Source organism: Mustela putorius, unplaced genomic scaffold (genome assembly GCF_011764305.1).
Source record: "Mustela putorius furo isolate JIRA1106 unplaced genomic scaffold, ASM1176430v1.1 tig00000095_pilon_pilon_pilon, whole genome shotgun sequence".
Lineage (NCBI taxonomy): Eukaryota > Metazoa > Chordata > Mammalia > Carnivora > Mustelidae > Mustela > Mustela putorius.
The window spans coordinates 25,745,871-25,766,680 of NW_025421280.1; the positions used below are offsets into that span (position 1 = coordinate 25,745,871).

Below are 20,810 nucleotides of genomic sequence, written 5' to 3' on the forward strand. Positions count from 1 at the left end.
TGTGAATCCTTAAATACTGTTACACCGTAAACATGTTCTATTTGTATAAGTTGACACTGCAAAGCTGGCTATCCATAACACTCCCTCATTACATTGTGTAGAGTAAAGTCATTGTATAAAGTAGAACAGTGTGCTCTGTGAATCTGAGCTCGTTACTACACCAAGGAGTACCTAAGACCAGGGAGGAAGAGAATCTGGGTTGGAAGAGATAGGGTCTTAGGACCTGGAAGGCTGAGTTTCTTTTCTTTTCTTTTTTTTTTTTTTTTTAATATTTTATTTCTTTATTTGACAGAGAGAGAGATCACAACTAGGCAGAGAGGCAAGCAGAGAGAGAGCAAGCTCGGGGTTCGATCCCAGGACCCTGAGATCATGACCTGAACTGAAGGCAGAGGCTTAACCCACTGAGCCACCCAGGCGCCCCCAGGCTGAGTTTCTTAACACAGTTTCCACTTCTCACTGGTTCTGAAGAATATCCATAGATATAATGTAAATACTGCATTCCCAGGGCACCTGGGTGGCTCAGTCGGTTAAGTGTCCAACTCTTGATCTCAGTTCAAGTCTTGGGTTGTGAGTTCGAGCCCTGCAGTGGGCTCCACCAAAAAAAAAAAAAAAAAAAAGATACAGCATTTCCTCAAATCTCAAATACCATGGATGTATCTGACACCATGATTACGGGAACTTCTAAGAAAGAAAATCATTGTTTTCTTATCTAATCAGCTGTAAGATGTATCTCGATTCCCGAGGTGTTAACATGTAAGGAAAAACATGTGTGTCTCTGTATCAATGGACTATGACGAAAGGCCTCAAAGTGAAATACCTTTGGGAAACCTTTGCATTAAACTGGTCTCCTTATTGCAGGACTCGTCAAAGCCTTTAATATGCTCACATTCACTGTGAGTCTCTACAGAAGGGTGAGGAATGAGCTAGTATCTGGGTGCATTAGTCCATAGAACCCTTCCCACCAGCGCATCCCGAAGAAGGGGCACTCTGTAAGGTCAACCCAGAAAAATCCTGCTTTAAGGGAAAGAGGAGCATATAAGGACTCAGCCACAAACCTGGGAGTATTTATATCAGAAGAGAAAACATTCAAATATACATTGGAAGAAAGACTTCAGAAACAAGACTTTTTTAGAGGGTGAGGGAAGAAAGGAAAGATGGAGAGAATGATACTTAAAAATAAATCCAAGTTCCACCCTAAATGAGAGGGAGCATAACTCCCCATTCCCAAGTGCAGGCTAAGCATAGAGCACTTGGGAATGGGAGAGAGCACTGCATGGCAGGGGCGGGGGCAGGGAGAGAAAGCTGACACACTCGCACCTCAGCCAGACGGTCAAGATTAATATCAACAGTGCTAAGTCATGTTGACCACTTAGACCCTTGATAAGATATGATGCCGAGGTCATTATACCTCTGTGATCTTCCTCCCCAAAACTCACAAAGCCAGTCTAATCCTCAAGGGGAAAAAATCAAGCAAATACCACCAGGGGAGCCTCCTACAACAACGGCAGCCCTGGCATGGCTGTGACTATATTGGCCATGACTATTCAGATTGAGTGACCCTGGAATGAATGAGAGGCATGGTTGGCTCTACGTTTAAAATCACATCCAATGGGCGCCTGGGTGGTTCTGGTTAAGCAACTGCCTCTTGATCTCAGCTCAGGTCTCCATCTTGGGGTTGTGAGGTCAAGCCCCACAGGGGATTCCATGTTGGGTGTGGCGCCTACTTAAAAAATAAAATAAAATAACATCCAAAACATCACCACATGATTCAGTACAGAAACAAAAAGTTGGTTATAGGCACAGAAAGGCATGGAAACAGGGCACTAGGGCACAAGTTAAACGGCAGAGTAGCAAATATTTGTCTTTACAGGAATGACCGCAATCCCTTATTTTCTTGCAAAGCTATGGGTCAAGTGCTACGGGTCTTCAGAAATGTACCTAGAAGGAACAGAATTAGATTAGGCTGTTTTGTCACCAAGAGGTGTGCAAACGGAGAGCAGAACACACACCAAGGTGAGGGTGGACAGAGGAACCACTGACCCCACTGGGATGGTGAAGGAGCCATCAACTGAACACAGTGAAGGTGGGAGTGATCCATGCCCCTGCAGCTCAGGCTGCCCTCAGAGCATCCAACATCCAGCTGTCAGAGGTTGCCTGCTGACTTGGACTGAACTCCCAGCAAATGCAGCTCAACTGAGCAGAGAGTAAATCTCTGGGTCCATAAAAAAGGAAAATGCTAACTTGACCCTGGTGTTCTTCTACTTGCCTCAAAATTACACTGACGATGGAGAAGTTCCAAGCAGTAAGAAGCACGGTGCCATAGATTACTTTGCAGTGGTTTTTGCCTTAGCTGTGCATAAGATAGTCTCTTGTTTCTGGCCATGGGTAGTGCCTTTGATTTGCTGAGATCCATGACATGTGATGGGGTTGGAAAACAAACTGTCTTCATTTAGGAGATACCTTGAGAGGGTAAGTCCTGAGACTCTAAAGGGGTTGGCCCAGAGATAACACAGCGGGCACCAACAGCAGATAGCATCACAAAAAGGAGACAACTGGTGGCTCCTGACAGAAGTCCCCATCCCACCTGTGAGTCTCCCTCCCCACCCCATTCTGCTAAGAACACTAGCAGTGAATCAGGACAGACCCGTAGATCCAAAAACCCATTTACAGCAGCTATCAGAGGCAAAGGAACATGCTAAATAACCTGAGACATGTTAGCAGAGACCTGGTTTCTTCAAATGTAAATTTTGAGAAAAAGAAAAAACAAGAAGATGGGGAAATTGGTTGACCAAAATGGATTTAAAAGACATATCATGGACTTAGTGATTTGCCTTCAAGGAACAGAGCAGAGAAAGGGGAAGATGGTAAGTTTTCGGTGGAGGAGCCTGGAGACGTGGTGTAGCCAAGCAACAAAGGGGAACACCACCAGTCATGTTGTGTGGATGCCACCAGCACCCCCGTAGGGAGCAATGAGAAGGGGGCTCCAACTCTTTGGTGTTCTTACCAAAAATTCACATCCCCTGTCTAATCTTGAGATGGTCATCACACTCAAGTGGGGGGGACATGCCGCAAGATGTCTGGCCAGCAAAGAAGACCATCAAGGCATAAAGAACGAGCAAAGACTCAAAAGCCCCTCACAGATTAGAGAAGACTAAGGAGATGTGAAGACTGAATGCAATGTAGGATCCAAGATGGGATCTTGGGACAGAAAAAAAGATTTCTGGGAAGCCTGATTGAAATCGAAAGAAAGTGGAGAGTTTAGCCAATTATAAAGTACCGGTGTTAATTTCTCAATTTTGCCGAAAGTATCATGGTTTGCAAGATGTTCGCATGAGAAGAATCTGGGTGGAGAGTACGTGGCATTTCTCTGTGTGATCTTGGCAACTTTTCTGTAAATGTAAAATTACTCCAAAATAAACAGTTTATTCAAAAAAAAAAAAATTCCACTCGACTGCAATACAAAAAAAGTGGGTTGTTGGGAGAAGACTGGGCAGGACTGGGCAGGAATTGGTGACTTGAAGTTGGATGATGAGTGCATGAGGGTTTATAGTCTTGTTTTCCCCATTTTTGCATATTTTAAAAGTTTTCCATAAGACAAAAAATTACAGTGACAAAGACAAAGAGGCCAGTCTCAGTTTCCCTGATGGCAGATCAAAGAGGGACAGAGCCCATGTGTGCATGAGACAGAGTAGAAGAGTCTTCTCAGGGGAGTACATATGGATTAGATTCTTAGCCCAGTAAGTGGCTGCGGGGGGGGGGGACTGCAGGCAAGGACATTGGCCAATGGCTTCCGTGTTGTTTGGCTAACCCTGTCTTAGCCTGTCCTGGCCTGATCAGCCCAGTCTTAGCCCCCCACAGCTCCTGAACTAGTTAGTCCTGGACAAGGCAGCAGAAACTGAGGCAGCAGAGCCTCAGCCCACAACACTTCCCTACCTCCTTCTTCCTTCTGAAGCCATCTTCCTGTCCCCAGACCTAATGGGACCAAGGGGAAGGGCTTTGGCCATTCTGAGAAGGAAAGTTTTTGCAGAGGACTAGGGGTGGGGGTGCAGGTGGAAGCCAAACTGCAAAGAGCTGAGGGTCAGGGGCAGGTGGCAGGCAGCAGGGTGACTGCAGGCGGAGGGAAGAAGGATGCTGGCCAGCCCCAAGTGCCGGTGGAGTTGGACCAGGGTTCTTTAGGAAGAACTCATGGGCTCCTGGATGGACATGTGGCTTCTCTGCTCTGAAGGTCACTTGCTGGGTGACTGGTGGCATTCCCCCTCTCTGAGACACCATCCAGCAGGAGGTAAAAACCAGAGGAGCTTCAAGGCCTCCAGCTCAATGATTATATGACTCCATCCCCTCTCCAAGGGGAAGAAAATCCCTGAAAGCATTTACAAAGGCCCTTCCCCTCTGAAACTCCAAGCAGAAACGTAGAAAAGAAAGAAGCAAGGCTGGCAGGCACAGGCTTGACGGGGGTATGGGTCATATCCGAGGGTGGTGCTCGCCAAGGAAGGGCAGGGTCCCTTTCTTCGCCCTGCGGGCAAGTGACTTACAAGGAACCACTTGCACAAGCTTGAAGGAAGTAGAAGGGAGCACAGGCTCCAGGTCTGAACTCCTCTCTTTCTGCTACCTGACATTCACCTTGACCTCCTAGGTTCCAGGATGGTGGCGGGGGATGGTGGTGGTGGTGGAGGTGGATAACAGAATTTGTATCCCTGGGCTTCAGGTATCTCCAGGGTGAGCGCAACAATTTCCCTTGCTGCCTGCTTGTGAGTCCCTGAGTCATGTCATGGACCTGAGATCACTCAGCACCCCCGTCCGCAACCCCATGACTACCTGCTTCTCCTCGAGGATTTTTCTTTCTTTGTCTTACTCATCCTTGGACTGAAATTGTACCACGTGGTTACCCTTGAGCAAATTTCTTGGCCAACTAAGCCATCCCCCACCCCACCCCCCCGACGAATCACCCATCTCATCCCAAGACCACAGAAGACTCCTCTGTTTCAAGACTCACAAAGGGGCTTCTGCCCAAACTGTGCCTGGGCGGTTTTCTCCCTGAAACAGTAGTGGGTGTTGCAATTACAGTAGGGGCCGTTTGTGCCCCGGAAGAATCTCCACTTTGTTAACTGACTTCATCGTCTGGAAAGCAAAGTCTCAGAGAAACTGCCTGATTCAGACAGACGTTCCTCCCACCCTCCGTTCACACCAGATGATGTCCTGGCACACCAGACCCTGGTCAATCCCACAAGGCCACGGCTGCTGCCAGACACCTGGCGGGAGCCACAATGGCCTCATTCTGGAAGCCAGGGACACCACCCCTCTTCCCAGTGAACGGTGCATTCATCCTTTCAAGGCCCCAGTTTCCAGGAGCTCCCCAGGCTCAGCTGGCTGGGTTTGCGGGGCAAGCCATGCATTCATTGGCTCGACGAATCCATTCACTCCTCAACTATTTGTTGAGCGCTGATTAGGTACCAAGCGCTGTTTTGGGGGTTGGGGGGGCACTGGGAGTACTGAGATGAGGAAAGCAGAGACAGCTTCCTGCCTTGGGGAACTGACACTTTCACGCTTGAACGAGACCATGAGGATGTTGGTCTCCAGACCCCTCTTTCCAGAACTCTCTCTTCCACCCCCATGGCTTCCACTCCCACCCAGCAGAAACTTACTTTCCTGCCAAACCCCACAGCTAAGGCCATCTCAGCCAGCTTCACTGCACATTCACCGTGTGCCATACACTGCCGTGGACACATATCATATGCACGGTTTCATGATAGGAAGGATGCCCCCTCACAGCCCCAGTGCACAGATAAGGAAACTGAGGCACAAAGAGAGTGGTACATGCCGGTAAAGAGCAGAGTCTGTATTTGAACCCAGGACGTCTGACTGCAGAATCCACATTGGTAGTCACTGAGTCATTGAACTTCACCCACTTAGGTCAGGTTCTTTTTTGGGGTGAATCACTTGGGTCTGCTCTCAAACACCATTTGTATTTGAGGCTCTCATCCATAAGGGTGACGCTCCATTTGACTCCGTTCTGTCCATCTTGTTCCCTTGGGAGGGACCCCCACCATCCTGGGCCATGCATTTTACAACCTGACTTAGTCGGCACTCAACTCTGGGCTCTCAAAGCCTGGAGCACATTGCTCTGGGGATTCCCTGCCTCTCCTTCCTGCTGAATCTAGGGCTTCCTGTATCCCCAAGAAAATAGATCATGAAGTGAAGAAAGCTGAAAGCCCTTCCAAGGGCTTGTGCTCACCTGGTCAGAGGTTTCCTGCACAAATTGCAAAGGCACATATCGCAACTGCAAAAAACATTCTCCCCCCCAATGCCCTCTCACCTCACTTCCCCCGATGCAATGTAGCACTGAGTGGCTATGGCCATTTAGGGATCTGGCTAAGGAAAAGTTGAATCAGAGATACATTTAATTAGGGTTTGTCGAAATACAATGTAACTGATTCAAAGCCACTTCCCTGTACAGTTAAATCATTACTTACCCTCATGTAGTAGTGACTTCCGGGAATACTCCCACCTACTTGCTGACTCAACAGGTGAGGTGACCAAAAGCAATAAGGTCAGAGGTGGTGTCCCATGATGAACCTGCCTTACAGTGCCCAACTGGAAGTATGTGGAGAGTGGAGGAGGGGTCAAGTCTGACATGAGCAGAGACAGAAGCCCATCTCTGGAAAATTCTTCCAATCATCAAAACCAAAATTTTAAGTAGAATATTCAGTTTTCATTACGTCTTCTCAAAAAATGAAAAGCTGGTTTGTTTGTTTGTTTGTTTCTGTCAAGAATAAATGATTCAGGGTGCCTGGGTGGCTCAGTTGTCAAGCGTCTGCCTTCAGCTTGGGTCATGATCCCAGGGTCGTGGGATCAAACCCTGCATCGGGCTTCCTGCTTGGCGGGAAGCATGCTTCTCCCTCTCTCGTTCCCCCTGCTTCTGTTCCCTCTCTCACTGTGTCTCTCTCCGTCAAATAAATGAATAGAATCTTAAAAAAAAAAAAAAAAAAAACCAAGAATAAATGGATTATGCAGCAGGTAAGCTTAAAAATGCATCATATTGCTTTGTTCTTTATATTTAATAGGAATCACACAAATAGAATTTATAAGAATTCCTGTATGTAGGGCACAATAGTGTAGTGTTTCTATGAACAGTGAGCATTTCTGTGTGAATTCATCACAGTAAATCAAGATAGTATCTTAGCTTAGCTGATGCATTTTGTCGTGATGAAGTCTGGCATTTCCGGAAGAAAGCACAAACATTGCATCAAGGAAGCAAAAGGACTGAAGGAAATGAATTTGATACCAGGTTGTACCTTTGAGTCCATAATAAAGACACCAGATTATTTTGCTGGATCTCGTGATGTTGGCCGTATTTTTCCATTTTTTTCAAGTTTGTAATTTGTGGTGACTTCTTTCCTCGTGCTAAATAAATAGTCATTTTTCACCACCGATTTTGCTTATATCTCTGTGTTCTCTTTCTTAAGATGATTAAGCTCAGCTCCACAAAACTGCATCCGCTCATCTCTCTGTTTTATATATTTTTCTTTAAAAAGAAAGATTTTATTTATTTATTTGAGAGAGAAAGAGAGTGAGCAAAAGAGAGAGCACAAGCAGGGACAGCGGAAGAGGGAGAAGCAGACTCCCCTGCTGAACAGGGTGACCTACATAGGGCTCGATCCCAGGACCCTGGCATCCTGACCTGAACTGAAGGCAGACACTTAACTGACTGAGCCACTCAGGCACACCTGTGTTTCTTCTTCTACTGGAACACAGTATTTTCCTGAAAAAAAGGTGTGTGGGAGGGGCACAGTGTTGACCCTGGTTGGCTCAGTCGATAGAGCATGTGACTCTTGATCTTGAGGTTGTGAGTTCAAAATCCACATTGGCTGTAGAGATTACTTAAAAATAATAGAATCTTTTCTTTCTAAGGTGTGTGGAAGTTTGATGTTTGGGGTTGTTTATTTTGTTTATCTTAGATCTTGGATATCTAAAAGTGCCCTTTTTCTACCTTATACTTAATTGGTAGCATAGCTGGGTGTAGAATTCTTGATTGTAATTTATTAAGCATTTAAGATATAAGTGCTGTAATTTATTAAGCATTTAAGGTATTGCTTCATTGTCTTCTAGCTTCCAGGGCTACTTTGAGAAACCCAAACCCATTTGATTTCTGTTCTTTTGCATGAGACCTAATTCTTGCCTCTGGAAGTTATGGAATCTTCTCTTGGTTCATAGGTTTCTGTGCCTTGATGTGAGCCATTGTACAGGACACTTCATAGTCCTTAAATCTAGAAACCCATGTCATGCAGGGCTGGGGGATGTCTTGAATTATATCACTGGTGATGTCTTCTCTGTTTCATTTGTTCTCTCTTCTTAGAGAAAGAGCATCATCATTATTGGGGAAATTACTCAGATATTGGATCTCCTGAACTGGATCTCTAATTTCTTAATTTTTCTCTCCTATTTTTTTTCTTTTTGTCCTTTTGTTTTACTTTCTGGGAAATCTTCCAAGTTTTCTATTTATTTGTTAATATCAACTATCATTTTTTGTATGGGTAATTTCCAAGAACTCTTTTGTGGATCCCTGAAATTTCATGTTTCCTAACATTGTATTGCTGCTTCATAGATATAATGTTGCCTGCTATCTCTCTAAGGAAGCTAGTATTTGCTTTTCTTTTGTTTTCTTCTTAGACAGTTGCTTTCCTCCAAGTGCTTTTTTTGCATTTGGCTAGTTGGTTGATTTTGATTCTATCATGTTAGAAGCTTTCGTCAGATGTCTGGAGATCCTAAGTGTCTCATCATATTTAAAAGAGAGCTTAAAAAGCTGAGTTGGTGGCAGCTATCACCTGGGAGCCTCATACCTGTGCACTGGTTATCCTGCTGATGAAGACAAATGTCCCCATCTTTAGCCCTTTCCTCTCGGGTTGGTCAGAGCCTCAAGAGAAGACTCCAACTCCAGTATGAATGATAAAGCCCTCTAACTGCATTCTGGGAAGCAAGCTGGGGACAGGCAGGTGGGGAGTTCAACATTCAGAATGCATATGCTCCTTTTATCTACCTGTTTTTTCAGGATGAGTCCTAGGCCTTCAACTATCTCTGCCAATCCTGATCCAGATCTCTTGGTTTTAACTGCTCCAGAAAACACTTCAGACTTCTGCTGATGTAAAGCTGCAGTGGCCCAGCCAGGAGGAATGGAGGAAAGGTTCCAATGATACAACTATAACACTTCTGGGGTAGTTTTCTCCCAGTTTTCTTTCCTTTAGTCCTACCTCTACAGTCCCATTCCTTATCTTATGCTACCAGTTCCTAAGTTGTTTTTTATATTATGGGTTTTTGTGGATTTTTTAAGGGTTTTTGCTTTATTTTTTTATTTTTGAGAATTCCATGGTATAAATCATTCTATTTCTCAATTTCCCCCTCTTCTGGCTTAGAGTTTTCCTCCTTGGAGGCTGCTAAGGCAATTATTGCTTGTCTCACTTTCCAGCGTCCAAGAGAATCTTGCTGCTGTCATCTCTCTGTTCTCCCTCTTTGTGCACTTCCATCTTTTTAAAAGCTCTATTTTGTAGCTTTTGTAGGGCTTCCAGAGGGTCAAAATTAGATGAATAATTTGTTTTAAAACTCACCCATCCGGGGCGCCTGGGTGGCTCAGTGGGTTAAGCCGCTGCCTTCGGCTCAGGTCATGATCTCAGGGTCCTGGGATCGAGTCCCGCATCGGGCTGTCTGCTCAGCGGAGAGCCTGCTTCCCTCTCTCTCTCTGCCTGCCTCTCCATCTACTTGTGATTTCTCTCTGTCAAATAAATAAATAAAATCTTAAAAAAAAAAAAAACCTCACCCATCCATCTGTCATTTTTCTCTGTCACTAGACAGTGGCTGCCTGCATTTCTTTCCAGCTCAGAAATAACCTTGTAAAACTGGCTCCTTCCATTCAGCCACATTCGTAAGACAAAACATTTCCATACCTTGGCATGGCTTTGCTCATATTCTACTCCAAGAACCAAGACATTACCTCAAGGCATCTTGACTTCAACTATGTAACTGGGTTGTCATGCAGAGGACGTAGGACTGCCTCCCTGCTTTCCTCACCTCTTTCCCTTTGCTGCCACTGCTGCTGCTATCTGGGACCATTGCCAGTCCTCCACATCTGAGATGCACTGACTTGCACATCATTTACAGAAAGTTGGTGTCACTATCCCAGGGAAGACAGTTAAGCCAGCTTCAGAGAAAGAAGACAGTAACGAAATAACTTGTTCCTTGGGCTTAAACTTGTCAAGCAGTAATTCTGATATTTTTAATTCAACACACTGCCACTCTATTATTATTATTATTATTATTATTAATCATATGTGGGAAACAATGGTGCTGTGTATACAAGGAAAAGATGCTTAAAATTAGGAAAACAGACAAAATCTGCTTTCATTTTCTAGGTCAGCATAAACATTTTTAAAGGGTATTGGAACTCCTGGGTGGCTCAGTGGATTGAGCCTTGGTTAGGGCTCCGGTCGTGATCTCACGGTCGTGATATCAAGCTTTGTGTGGGGCTCCACGCTCAAGGCAGAGTCCTCTTCAGATTCTTCCTCCCTCTCTCTCTGCCCCTCCCTGCTTGCAACCACATGTGCATGCACACACGCTCTCTCTCTCTCTCTCAAAAAAATAAAAAAAGATAAACTAAAAGGGTTTAGATTTTTCTCAAGATTTCTTTTTTTTTTTTTTAAGATTTTATTTATTTATTTGACAGAGAGAGATCACAAGTAGGCAGAGAGGAAGGCAGGGTGGAGGGGGGAGCAGGCTCCTTGCTGAGCAGAGAGCCCAATGTGGGGCTAGATCCCAGGACCCCAAGATCATGACCAGAGCCGAAGGCAGAGGCTTAACCCACTGAGCCACCCAGGCACCCCAGATTTCTTTCTTTTGATGAGCTTGCCCTCAGTTCAGTGGGGGGAACCAAAAGCCTCCCTACTTTTCTCATCTTCCTCCTTCCCTCTAGGCCTCAGTTTCTCCACTGATCTGCCTGATGAGGGAAGTAGAGCGGAAGATGAGCTCTGAGGTCCGTGTGAGCCCACAGTCTGGGCCCTTTGAGGGAGAGGAAAGGCTGGGTCATATCCTCAGACTGGACATCTCTGCCTTCCTCGTGGAGCGTGGGTTCCGGTGGGGGGGGGGGGATTTGCTTTATTCTCATCAGAGAAGACACAAAGCAGGAAGGGCAAGAAGCTCCTAAGAGACGACTTCTCACCCAGGGCACAAGGAGCACAGGGGCTGCTGGAGATGTTCAGGGCTCCCAAGAATTAGACAGAAGTTGGGGCTGGACAGTAGCTCTTGAATGCGCTCCAGTTACTGTCCCAGCCCCCATAGGCTGCTCTGGGTGACCTTGGCCCACCTTCTGACTGTCCACAGCCACAGGTAGCCCCAGGGGGGCCCATGGAGTCATTCTGGCAGACCCCTCATCTGCCCACCGAGTCCCTGAACCATCTATTGCCTTTCCCTGGGATCCTGTGCCCCTAGGCTTGCTGTGTGGCCCATGGGGCGGAAGGAGAACCCACAGGAGCAGGGAAGCCAGACACTGGAACCACAGAGGCAGCCCAGTGCCCACGATTCAAAGCCCCAGATGGGCTTGGACGCTTCGTTCCCAGACCACACATATGACTCCACACACAAATCAACGAAGGTGCCCTTGTGGACATGTTCAGATTTCTTCTCTTGGCCTTTTCCAGCCTCCATCATTCATTCACTCATTCATTCCTTCTTCAAAGCAGCTCCGATCATGGAAAACCCTTCTGCGCTGTGAAACCCTGCCTCTCTGTAAATTCCTAACTGGCCTTGGGCAGTGCGTCTCCTCTGTAACGTGAAGGGGTGCCGCGAGCTTTAGACATGCTGCAGGTAAGGTGCCTGAGGCCGCCGACAGAGTCTCCGCAGCGCAATCGGGCAGGAGACCATAAGAAATCTGGGCTTGCGTGACCCACAAATATAATTCCTTTGCAAAACAGGGCTCACAAGGGCTTTCCTGTCGCCGGGACAGTGAAGAGAAAGTTGATTGGCTTCCCCAAGGGCGACGTTCGCGCCTGTAGAAAAGAAGGGTTGTTCACCCTCAGCCCGGGGCGGGAAGACTAGCCCGGGAAAGTGGCAACAAGTCCCAGCACCCTGGGAGGGAGGGGCCGGCGCTGCAGCAGGAAGGGGAGGAGGGGACAGAGGAGGGGACAGGCCGGGCCAGCCCCGGCTCCCGGGCGCAGGGCGGAGCCCGGGACGGCGCACCCGCACGCAGGTGAGCTAGCCGGGGCGGAGCGCAGCGCAGCCGGTGCCAGGCTCGGGCGCCCACGGCCGCCGTTCCGAGCCACCGGCCACAGCCGATTTCCCCCACCGAGGCCGAGGCGCCCCGGAGCCATGGCCGTCCAGAACTGCTGGGTCGCAATCGTGCTGCTGGGGGTCCAGCTGCTGGGTGCCGTGCTCCTGCCGCGCGGAGCGGGTGAGTGCGGTGTGGCAGCAGCGGGTGGCGCGGAGTGGTGTTGGTTACCTGCAAGGAGGGTCCTGTCGGAGGGTGCGGCGGCGCCGAGGGACTCCCGGGTAAGGAGGAGGCCGATCCGAGTCGGGGGCGACGCAGTCGGGATGCACCGACGGCGCGGGATCCCCGGAACTGCCCGGTTCCAGGGCGCGCGGCGTCGGGCCAGGTGGCCGTGCCCTCCTGAGTTCCGAGCGACCTCGTCCTGGGCGCGGTACCTGGTAGTGTCCCCGAGGGGGGGGGGGAGCCCGGCCGTCGGAGGGGATGAGCCCCGCGCCCACGTCGCAGGAGAAAGAGCGCGCCCCGGCCGAGTCCCAGGAACTTCTGCGCACCTGGGGCCTCACACGGGTGCTCAGTTGGGGGCGCCGGGGCTGGGCATGGGGAGGGAGCTATCCCCTCCAGATCACCCTCCGCCTCCTCGCCTGGGCCAGGGAGAAGGTGCAAGAAAACTGTGGTTTGGCGCCCGATGGCCCCCCCATCACCCTTGTCCGGGCCCGCACGCTGCATTCTAGCTCTCCCGAGGTTCGGGAATATTCATTTGAAAATGAAAGCGCCAGGCTGGAGAAGGCCGCCAGGCATCGGTGCCACGGAAGCGCCGCAGCCCCACTCCTCGCGCCCCTGGGTAGAGTCTGCACTTTGACCGCCCAAGAGGTCGGCGAGGGGGCGTTCCAGAGAAGTGTGACTTTCCAGTTGTTCCGGTTGGGGGCAGGGACCGCCACCTCCCCCTGCCTCTAAGAGCGGCCTGTGCCTGCGGGGAGGTGTCCTTCGGGTCCTGCAACTATCAAAACCAGAAACAAGTAGATGTCTTCCTGTACGAACTTGACTGGAGGACTTTCTCGAAACTAGCACAGCTGGTCTTTGGTTCTTCTTTGCCGCAGCTAAGGGGGGGGGGTTGTATTGGCAGATAGGTGGATTCGTGTGAATTAAGTTAAGGAATCGAGCCAAGCTGGTGCGGTGAACTTTGGCGTTCTGGCGAATGCCACCGTTACAAACCCACAGGAAAGCTTCCTGGTTTCTTCCTCCAACAACATCAGGAGACATTTGCTGCGGGGTTCATAGAATGTTTTAAGACCTCATTGGAAACCTTGCACATGTATGCATATTTGCTGTTAAACACATTTACTGTCAGACTGAATTCTCCAGATTTCCTTTAGAAAAAAAGTCAGTTTAAGAATAGAGTGATTTCGTGAGTGAAAATGTGTGTGTGTGCAAATATGTGTGAGAAAAATGCGTGTCCCATCACACTTGGGAGCTGTATGGAAATGGGAATTGTTTGAGATGTTTTGCATTGTCTGTGATACCCAGAACTCCTCCAGTAAGAATACGGTGTAAATCAACGCAGTAGTTGTGAGGAGGGCGATATGCTGGCCTGAACTGGCCTCTGTTAATGCATCTGATTTCTCCTGTGGCCTGGAGAGGGGGCCATTTTGGTTTCTGGTAGTTCCAGTAGAATCCCTTCTTTCCAGGAAGTTCATGACTCTCGGAGACCTGTCTCATGGCTCAGGTGTGAATACCGGGAAGCCGAGCAACTTCCCACCTCACTTTCTTAAATCCCTCCCCAAAACTTCCCCAGTTCTGGGGTCCCCAAAACTGGCTCTGTGCGGCCACCTCTCGGGGCTGAACTGAGGACTGTGTCTTGGAGCTTAGACCTGTTGCGGAGTTAAAGCTGCTTTGCCTGAAGTCTTAGGAGTGGCCTAACGAGTAGGGGCCTCTGACGAGTTACTGCAGTCTGTCCGGAAAAGATGGAGACACGGCGAATTTGTTGTTTAAATCTCTGAACTCTGGGGCACCTGGGTGGCTCAGTCATTAAGAATCTGCCTTTAGCTCAGGTCATGAGTCCTGGGATCGAGTTCCACATCCAGCTTCTTGCTCAGCAGGGAGCCTGCTTCTCCCTCTCCCTCTGCCCCTCCCCCAGTCTCAAGAACTGCTGAGATACCAGAGTCTGGGTCATTGTTTTTTGCCAGAACTGTGAGAGTCATCGAACAATGTGTTCACTGACGCTCGATGCGTATATGTGTTCACCATTCTTCAGATTCAAGTGAGGAGCTGGCGGCTGTTGTCTGGAATGTGTAACTGGAAGGACTGAGGATTCTTCCTCTCCCTCACAGTTTCATGACTTAGGGTCAGAGAGGGCTGTTCTGCAGACCGTAGGGGGCTGCTCTAGTGCTAGGCCATAAGGCTCAGCGTTCACCTCAGATGCTGCCATTTTGTCTGTGAAGTCTGTACCCTGCCCACACACACACTCTCTTCTGGGGGTTCTCCAGGCTCTCAAGGTAGCGGAAGAAAGTGGAAAACACCAATTAAAATGTTTCAAGTAATAAATAGTTATTGTAGAAACACTGATAATAAATACAACCAACATGAAAAAAAATTAATATGAGCAAAGTACCTTGGTCATTTTGGTGCAGTCTGATTGTGTGTGTGTGTGTGTGTGTGTGTAAAACCAAACATGGAACCAACCATTGTATGGCTTTCATCAGTCCCATTGGACATTTAAGTTGCTTTCCACTTTTCCTGCTAAAAAACAACATGTCCGACTATAGGGGACGGCTTATGTCAATTCTGATAGGTCTGTTCAGTGAAAAGATACTAAAAATTACACAGGCCAGGGATGACTGAGTGGCTCAGTTGGTTAAGGGTCTGCCTTCGGCTCAGGCCGTGATCCCAGGGTCCTGGGATAGAGCCCCACATCAGGCTCTTTGCTCAGGGGAGAGTTGCTTCTCCCTTTCATTCTCCCTCTGTACTCTCCCTCCCTCTCTCTTCTCTCTCTCTCTCTCAAATAAGTAAATAAAATCTTTTTAAAAAATCACACAGCACAGATTCTATGCTACGTGAAATGATGTTATCCTTGCGTTGTCGGGGTTATAAAACAGTATAAGCTGGATTAGCTCATTTGGATATGTCTGAGAATGGGTTCTTGTTCACTATGTTGTTCTGTACTTTCTTGATGATTCTGACTGAAACCCTGGAAATAAAATTGCTGGCATGAAGAGTAGAGAAAATGTTCATGTGGATCTGTCCTCCCCCGTGGCCCTGTGGCAAGCTCGTTCTATGGCCCTGGTGTGCGTTCCAGCCAGCATGTGCGAGCGATTTTTGTCGTTGCCAAAAATCAACCAAACCAAACAAAAGAACCCCAGGGGCACCTGGGGGGCTCAGTCGGTGAAGCGTCTGCTTTCAGCTCAGATCATGATCCCAGGGTCCTAGGATCAAGCCCCACAGCAGTGGGCTTCCTGCTCTGTGGGGGTCTGCTTCTCCCTCTCCCTCTGCCTCTTGTCCCTACTTGTGCACACTCCCTCTCTCTAATAAATAAATAAAATCTTAAAAAAAAAAAAAAAAACAGAACTGAATCCCTTGGCTTATATCACAAGCCTCACCTGGGATTCTACACAGCAGGGCTAACTTGGGTTTGGATAGAGGAGGGGGTGGAGTTTGCTTGTCGGAGGGACTCAGGATTGAGCTCAAGGTGGGTGGGGCAGTGGGGGGGTGGTGACAAGACCCCTGCTATGAAAGACTCACAGCTAAGGCTCTCCACCTGACTGATTAAGAAAAGTTCATACCCTTTAATTATCATTTTAAATTATAAAAATTATCCCACAATCAAATTATTTCAAACCACTTCCGACAGCCTTGTAATTAGCCCTTCGCCTTCTCCTAGGCAGCTGGCAATGTTCTTGACAAGCAGGCCAGGAGAGCCAAGTTTCCTACCTCACCTCCCTGTAGCCTTGGTTTTGTAATCAGCACATCATGTTTTAAAATCACTAACTACTACTTGTCATAGCTAACACATATGAAGCATCTGTTCTGGGCCAGCCACCCTTCTGAGTATTTTATATGTAAGCATGTCTCACTTACCATCACGTATTCATTCTCTAAATTTTTAAAAAAGATTTTATTGAGCTATTCGTGAGAGAGAGAGAGAGAAGGAGGTAGAGGCAGAGGGAGAAGCAGAGTCCCCAGTGAGCAGGGAGCCTGATGTGGGGCTCAATTCCAGGACCCCGGGATCACAACCTGAGCTGAAGGCAGATACTTAACCAAATAAACCACCCACACACCCCTGACTCATTCTTTAAAACCAGGCATTCTGCATGAAAACACTAACTGATGCCCTATGTCTCATTATTTCTTATGGGAAAAACTATAAAAACCCAAACCCCCAGCCATTTCCAAAAACATAATGAAACAGAAAGACACCCATCCATAATGAACAGCTGGTTCTGTTCAGTGTAAAAGACAGAAGACATCACTTCTGGATGGCCAAACCATTTATGTGGTTCTCTGTGGACTGCTGCTTTGTGTGTAGTAACTTGCTGGACACACCCACCCCAGTTGATGCCCGGGGTATCTCCCCCAGACCCTGACACGCCTCCTATTGTATTTGCAATGTACGTCGAGACCTTCTGAATATCATTTTGTTTTAAATGTTCTGTTGGTCTGTTTCCTCGATGGACACTGGCCAGAAAGAATTGTGATGGATGAAATAAAATTTGAGTCATAAAAACTAAGCCTGGGTGGCTCAGTCCGTTGGGCAGGTCAAGGTCATGATCCCAGGATCCTGGGATTGAGCCCCTCATCAGGCTCCCTGCTCAGTTGGGAGCCTGCTTCTTCCTCTCCCTCTGCTGCTCCCCCTGCTTGTGCTCTCTCTCACTCTGTCAAATAATTAACAAAATCTTTTAAAAAATAAGCTAAATAAAAACTAAGCTGTTTTCTCCTGAGAAAATGTAAATTGAGGAGGTGTTCTTGAGGAAAACTGCTAGCCTTTTACCCCTCCGTCCTCAAGCCAAGTACCCCCACAAAGACCCCTGTATTGAGGGGCACAGGCAGGTGAAGTCACTTGCCCAGGGTTACCCAGCTGGTAGGTAGTGATGCTAAGATGGCAGCCCAGGTAGCCTGACCATAGAGCCTGGCTCCTGTCACCTGTGCACAGTAATAACTCCTGCACGCAATGGGACTCCTGAAGACAGCTTTTGCTAGTCCCCTCAGAGACAGACATGTCCTTTCACTTAAAACAAAACAAGCAGGGGGCACCTGGGTGGCTCAGTGGGTTAAGCCTCTGCCTTCAGCTCAGGTCATGATCTCAGGTCCTCTGCATTGGGCTCTCTGCTCAGCAGGGAGCCTGCTTCCTTCTCTCTGCCTGCCTCTCTGCCTACTTGTGATCTCGCTCTGTCAAATAAATAAATAAATAACATCTTTAAAAAAAGAAAAAAGGCAACACTTACTGAGTGCTGTGCTCATATTTGTTCTGGGGATGTGTATGTGCTTTTAATAGTCAAAGAGTTTCAAGACTGCACTTCCAAAACACCTGGACACGGTAAAAAAATTTCAAAGAGAACGAAGGGCTATGTGGACAGACGCACACGCCTGTCCACCTCTGAGGCCAGGCTTTGTCCCGGAAGCAGCCATGGTTTCTTGTGCATTGTTCCTGAGCTGTTCAATACATGTACAAGTTTACAAACGCATGTCCCTTCCTTTTTTACACAGCAGGAGCCTAACCATAGTATACAGGATAGGAAGGGTCTCACATGCGTCTTGATTTTGTCCATCTTGTGCTCACTCCAGATCATAACATATGGGGGGGGTGTCTTCCTTTTTGACAGCTGCATAATATTCCTTTGCAATGGGCACACCATGTCATATTTCACCAGCCCCTTTCTGGTGGATTGTTTCCAGTCTTTTGTCTTTATTTATTTAATTTTTTTAAGATTTTGCTGATTTATTTAAGAGAGAGAGAGAACACGAGCAGGGGGACGGGCAGAAGGAGAAGGAGATGCAGGCTCCTCCACTGAGCAAGGAGCCCAATGCAGGGCTCAATTCCAGGACCCTGAGATCATGAGCTGAGGCAAAGTAAGACCCTTAACCTACTGAGCCACCCAGGAGCCCTGGTTTTCTGTTTTTATAAGCAGAGTGTCAGTAACTATATTTTTGGTTGACTTTGTTAGGCATAGAGGCAAGTTTACCTGTGGGTGAAATTCCTGGAGGAGGGAACTACTGGGTCAAAGAATTTGTACAGAAAGTATCAAAGAACGCATGGAGCAAAGTGATTAACAGAAGTGAGACAACTTGCCCAAGGTCACTGCTAATGAGTGGTGGTGCTTATCTGTGAATCTGGGCAGACCCATTTCAGAGTGTAGGCTCTGCCCCTCCTCCACGCTGCTGTTTGTTCCTTCCTTTCATCTTTCCAGTTGAAACTAACCAAACATTTTAGGGGAGAAACGTTTCAAACTTCCATCTAAATATTTACTTTTGGCTACGTGCTCAACGTGCCCAGAGTCCTATGTGTCAAGAAAATGGAGGCCAGGCATAGGTTCTGATAGCACTTCATGTTGACACTGCGGATCATTTGTTTTTACTAACTCTTTACATAGGTGAGTCTCATGGTTAAGGTGTAATACACACTGAGCTGCTGTAACACACACACCCAAATGTGAATCATGGCTCAAACACAACAGATATGTATTTCTCACTCATATAAGATCCCAAACAGGGGATCCCCTCCAAGCAGTGATGAGGACCCAGGCCCCTTCCACTTTCTTGCTCTGCTATTTGCAACGTGTGGCTTCCGTGCTCATCTGCATTAAACTGACAGAAGGCAGAAGAACACAAAGGGGCTCATATGGAAGGTTTTTATGGCCCGAGCATGAGAGTTGTTCCACATCATTCATGCTGCCATTCTTTTGACTAAAGCCATCCCACTGGAAGGGAGAGTGAAATATAATCTAGGTGTGACCCTGGAAGAAGTTAGCATTGTCCATTTAGCAGGCAAGGCAGTGGGCAAAAATGGGGAAAGCACCAGGCTTAGAGAGTCAGGACATGTGGTGGTGACGTCAAGCTTGTCAACGGTGAGCTTTAGGATGTGCGAAAGTTGCCTCGCCTCTCTGGGTCTCGGTTTTCCGATCTTTAATGTAAGGGCTTAGACCATGCAGAGGAAGCACCAGCCCTAATGCTTTATGAGCTGATTTAAACCAAAACTGATCTGTGGGCCTGCTGGAAAGCGCTGAGCTCACAGTGCCTCCCTCTGCGCTGCTGGCTCTTGGCCTCTCCCCAACCATGGCTGTCACGCTGCCCAAAAGCCGGGTGTCTCTCTGGGTCCAGGAGATGCCTCCATCCCTTCACACTCAGGGGCTTTATGCCTACAGCCCTCCTGGTGTCCCTGGGCCTCTCACCAGACACCCGCGAGTTGTTTTCAGGCTCAACGTCGCTTTACCCAAACATTTTTGTTTGAAACAGCCTGATGCTCCTACCCCAGATCAGTAGTGGAAGGTAAGGCACCTGTCTGGATGGCTCGGCATGTGCCGGGACGGGCACCATCCCTGCCTGGCTCCCAGTTAGACCACACATCATCAAGGGCTGTAGAAGGCTCCTTAGGGCTCCAAGTATCAGGCAAGTTTATATCCAATGCCCATGAGCTTAGAGGCTGGAATGGTGCGTGGCACATAGCTAGCATGTAATAAATTATGTGTGGAAGGAACAGACGGGGACTCCAGGTCAACCCTCAAGCCAAGTCTTTTTAGGAGGGAACGAGCTCAGAGAAGCTAGATGACTTCTTTGAGTCACATTGTTGGAAGGGGCTGAGGGCCCGAAGTTCTAAACCTCAGGCTACTGGCTCCAAATCCGATGCAGATTAGACAGAAGAGGAGGAAGAGGAAAGCTCAGTCCTAGAAAGTAGAAAAAAAGAGAATGTGGATTGACAGAGGGGACCACAGCAATCTGTTCCTGCAGAGGGTGGAGGAGATCTCCCCAGCAGTCCAGGTTCTCTGGCTCACACCAGGACCTAGGAGTTTCACTGCCTAGAAGATGGGCTAAGTCTCTGCCAGCCCTCCTGAAACATGTGCTCAGGAGCCAGTGGGTAGGCGTGGGGGTTCCTGGTTCCACAGGAACGCAACCCCGCTCCTGGAAACTTTCAAGGGAATCACCAGAAAGTGATGAGGACTTGCTTGTGATACAGCGAAGGAAGCAGGGAGTCAAGTCGTGTATGTGCGCATGTGTGTGTGCAGCGTCACCCATGTCATCTTGCTGACTTTGTGTCTGCATGTCACGTGAGCTCAGGAAGAGAGACTGGAGGATGGAAGTCCCACTACAAGCACCTGGCCTCACGGGGTGGCTCAGCAGAGCTCCCTGTGCAGGGGATGGTTTGTTGGTGGCAGGGATGACCGTGACAAGGACTTTGTACTGTCCTGTGTGTTCTTCCCATTCGAGCCCCGTTGCTCAAATCACTGAAGTAGACAGGAGCATCATTTTCTGGTGATTCCCTTGAAAGAGTGGGAGCATCTTTAAGTAACGAATTTGGAAACATCTCGAAAGCCCCCGTTAAACTGTTCAATAAGCACAGACAATGTAGGTTTCTTTAAGT

General features: G+C 48.1%; 2 protein-coding genes across 2 annotated transcripts in view; one reads left to right on the forward strand and one right to left on the reverse strand.

The window, feature by feature from the left end:
• Positions 1-10,806: 10,806 nt before the first annotated feature.
• Positions 10,807-13,090, reverse strand: LOC123392291 (gametogenetin-like). Its single transcript, XM_045080933.1, has 2 exons — positions 12,479-13,090; positions 10,807-12,029 (listed from the first exon to the last, which is right to left on the reverse strand). The coding sequence occupies exons 1-2, from the start codon at positions 12,968-12,970 to the stop codon at positions 11,958-11,960; spliced, it is 564 nt and encodes a 187-aa protein (XP_044936868.1). The 5' UTR covers positions 12,971-13,090; the 3' UTR covers positions 10,807-11,957.
• CDCP1 (CUB domain containing protein 1) overlaps positions 12,191-20,810 on the forward strand; it is a 58,979-nt gene continuing 50,359 nt past the window's right edge. The window contains exon 1 of the mRNA XM_045080926.1: positions 12,191-12,430. Coding sequence (XP_044936861.1) covers positions 12,349-12,430 — 82 coding nt within the window. The 5' untranslated portion in view covers positions 12,191-12,348. The remainder of the gene's footprint in view (positions 12,431-20,810) is intronic.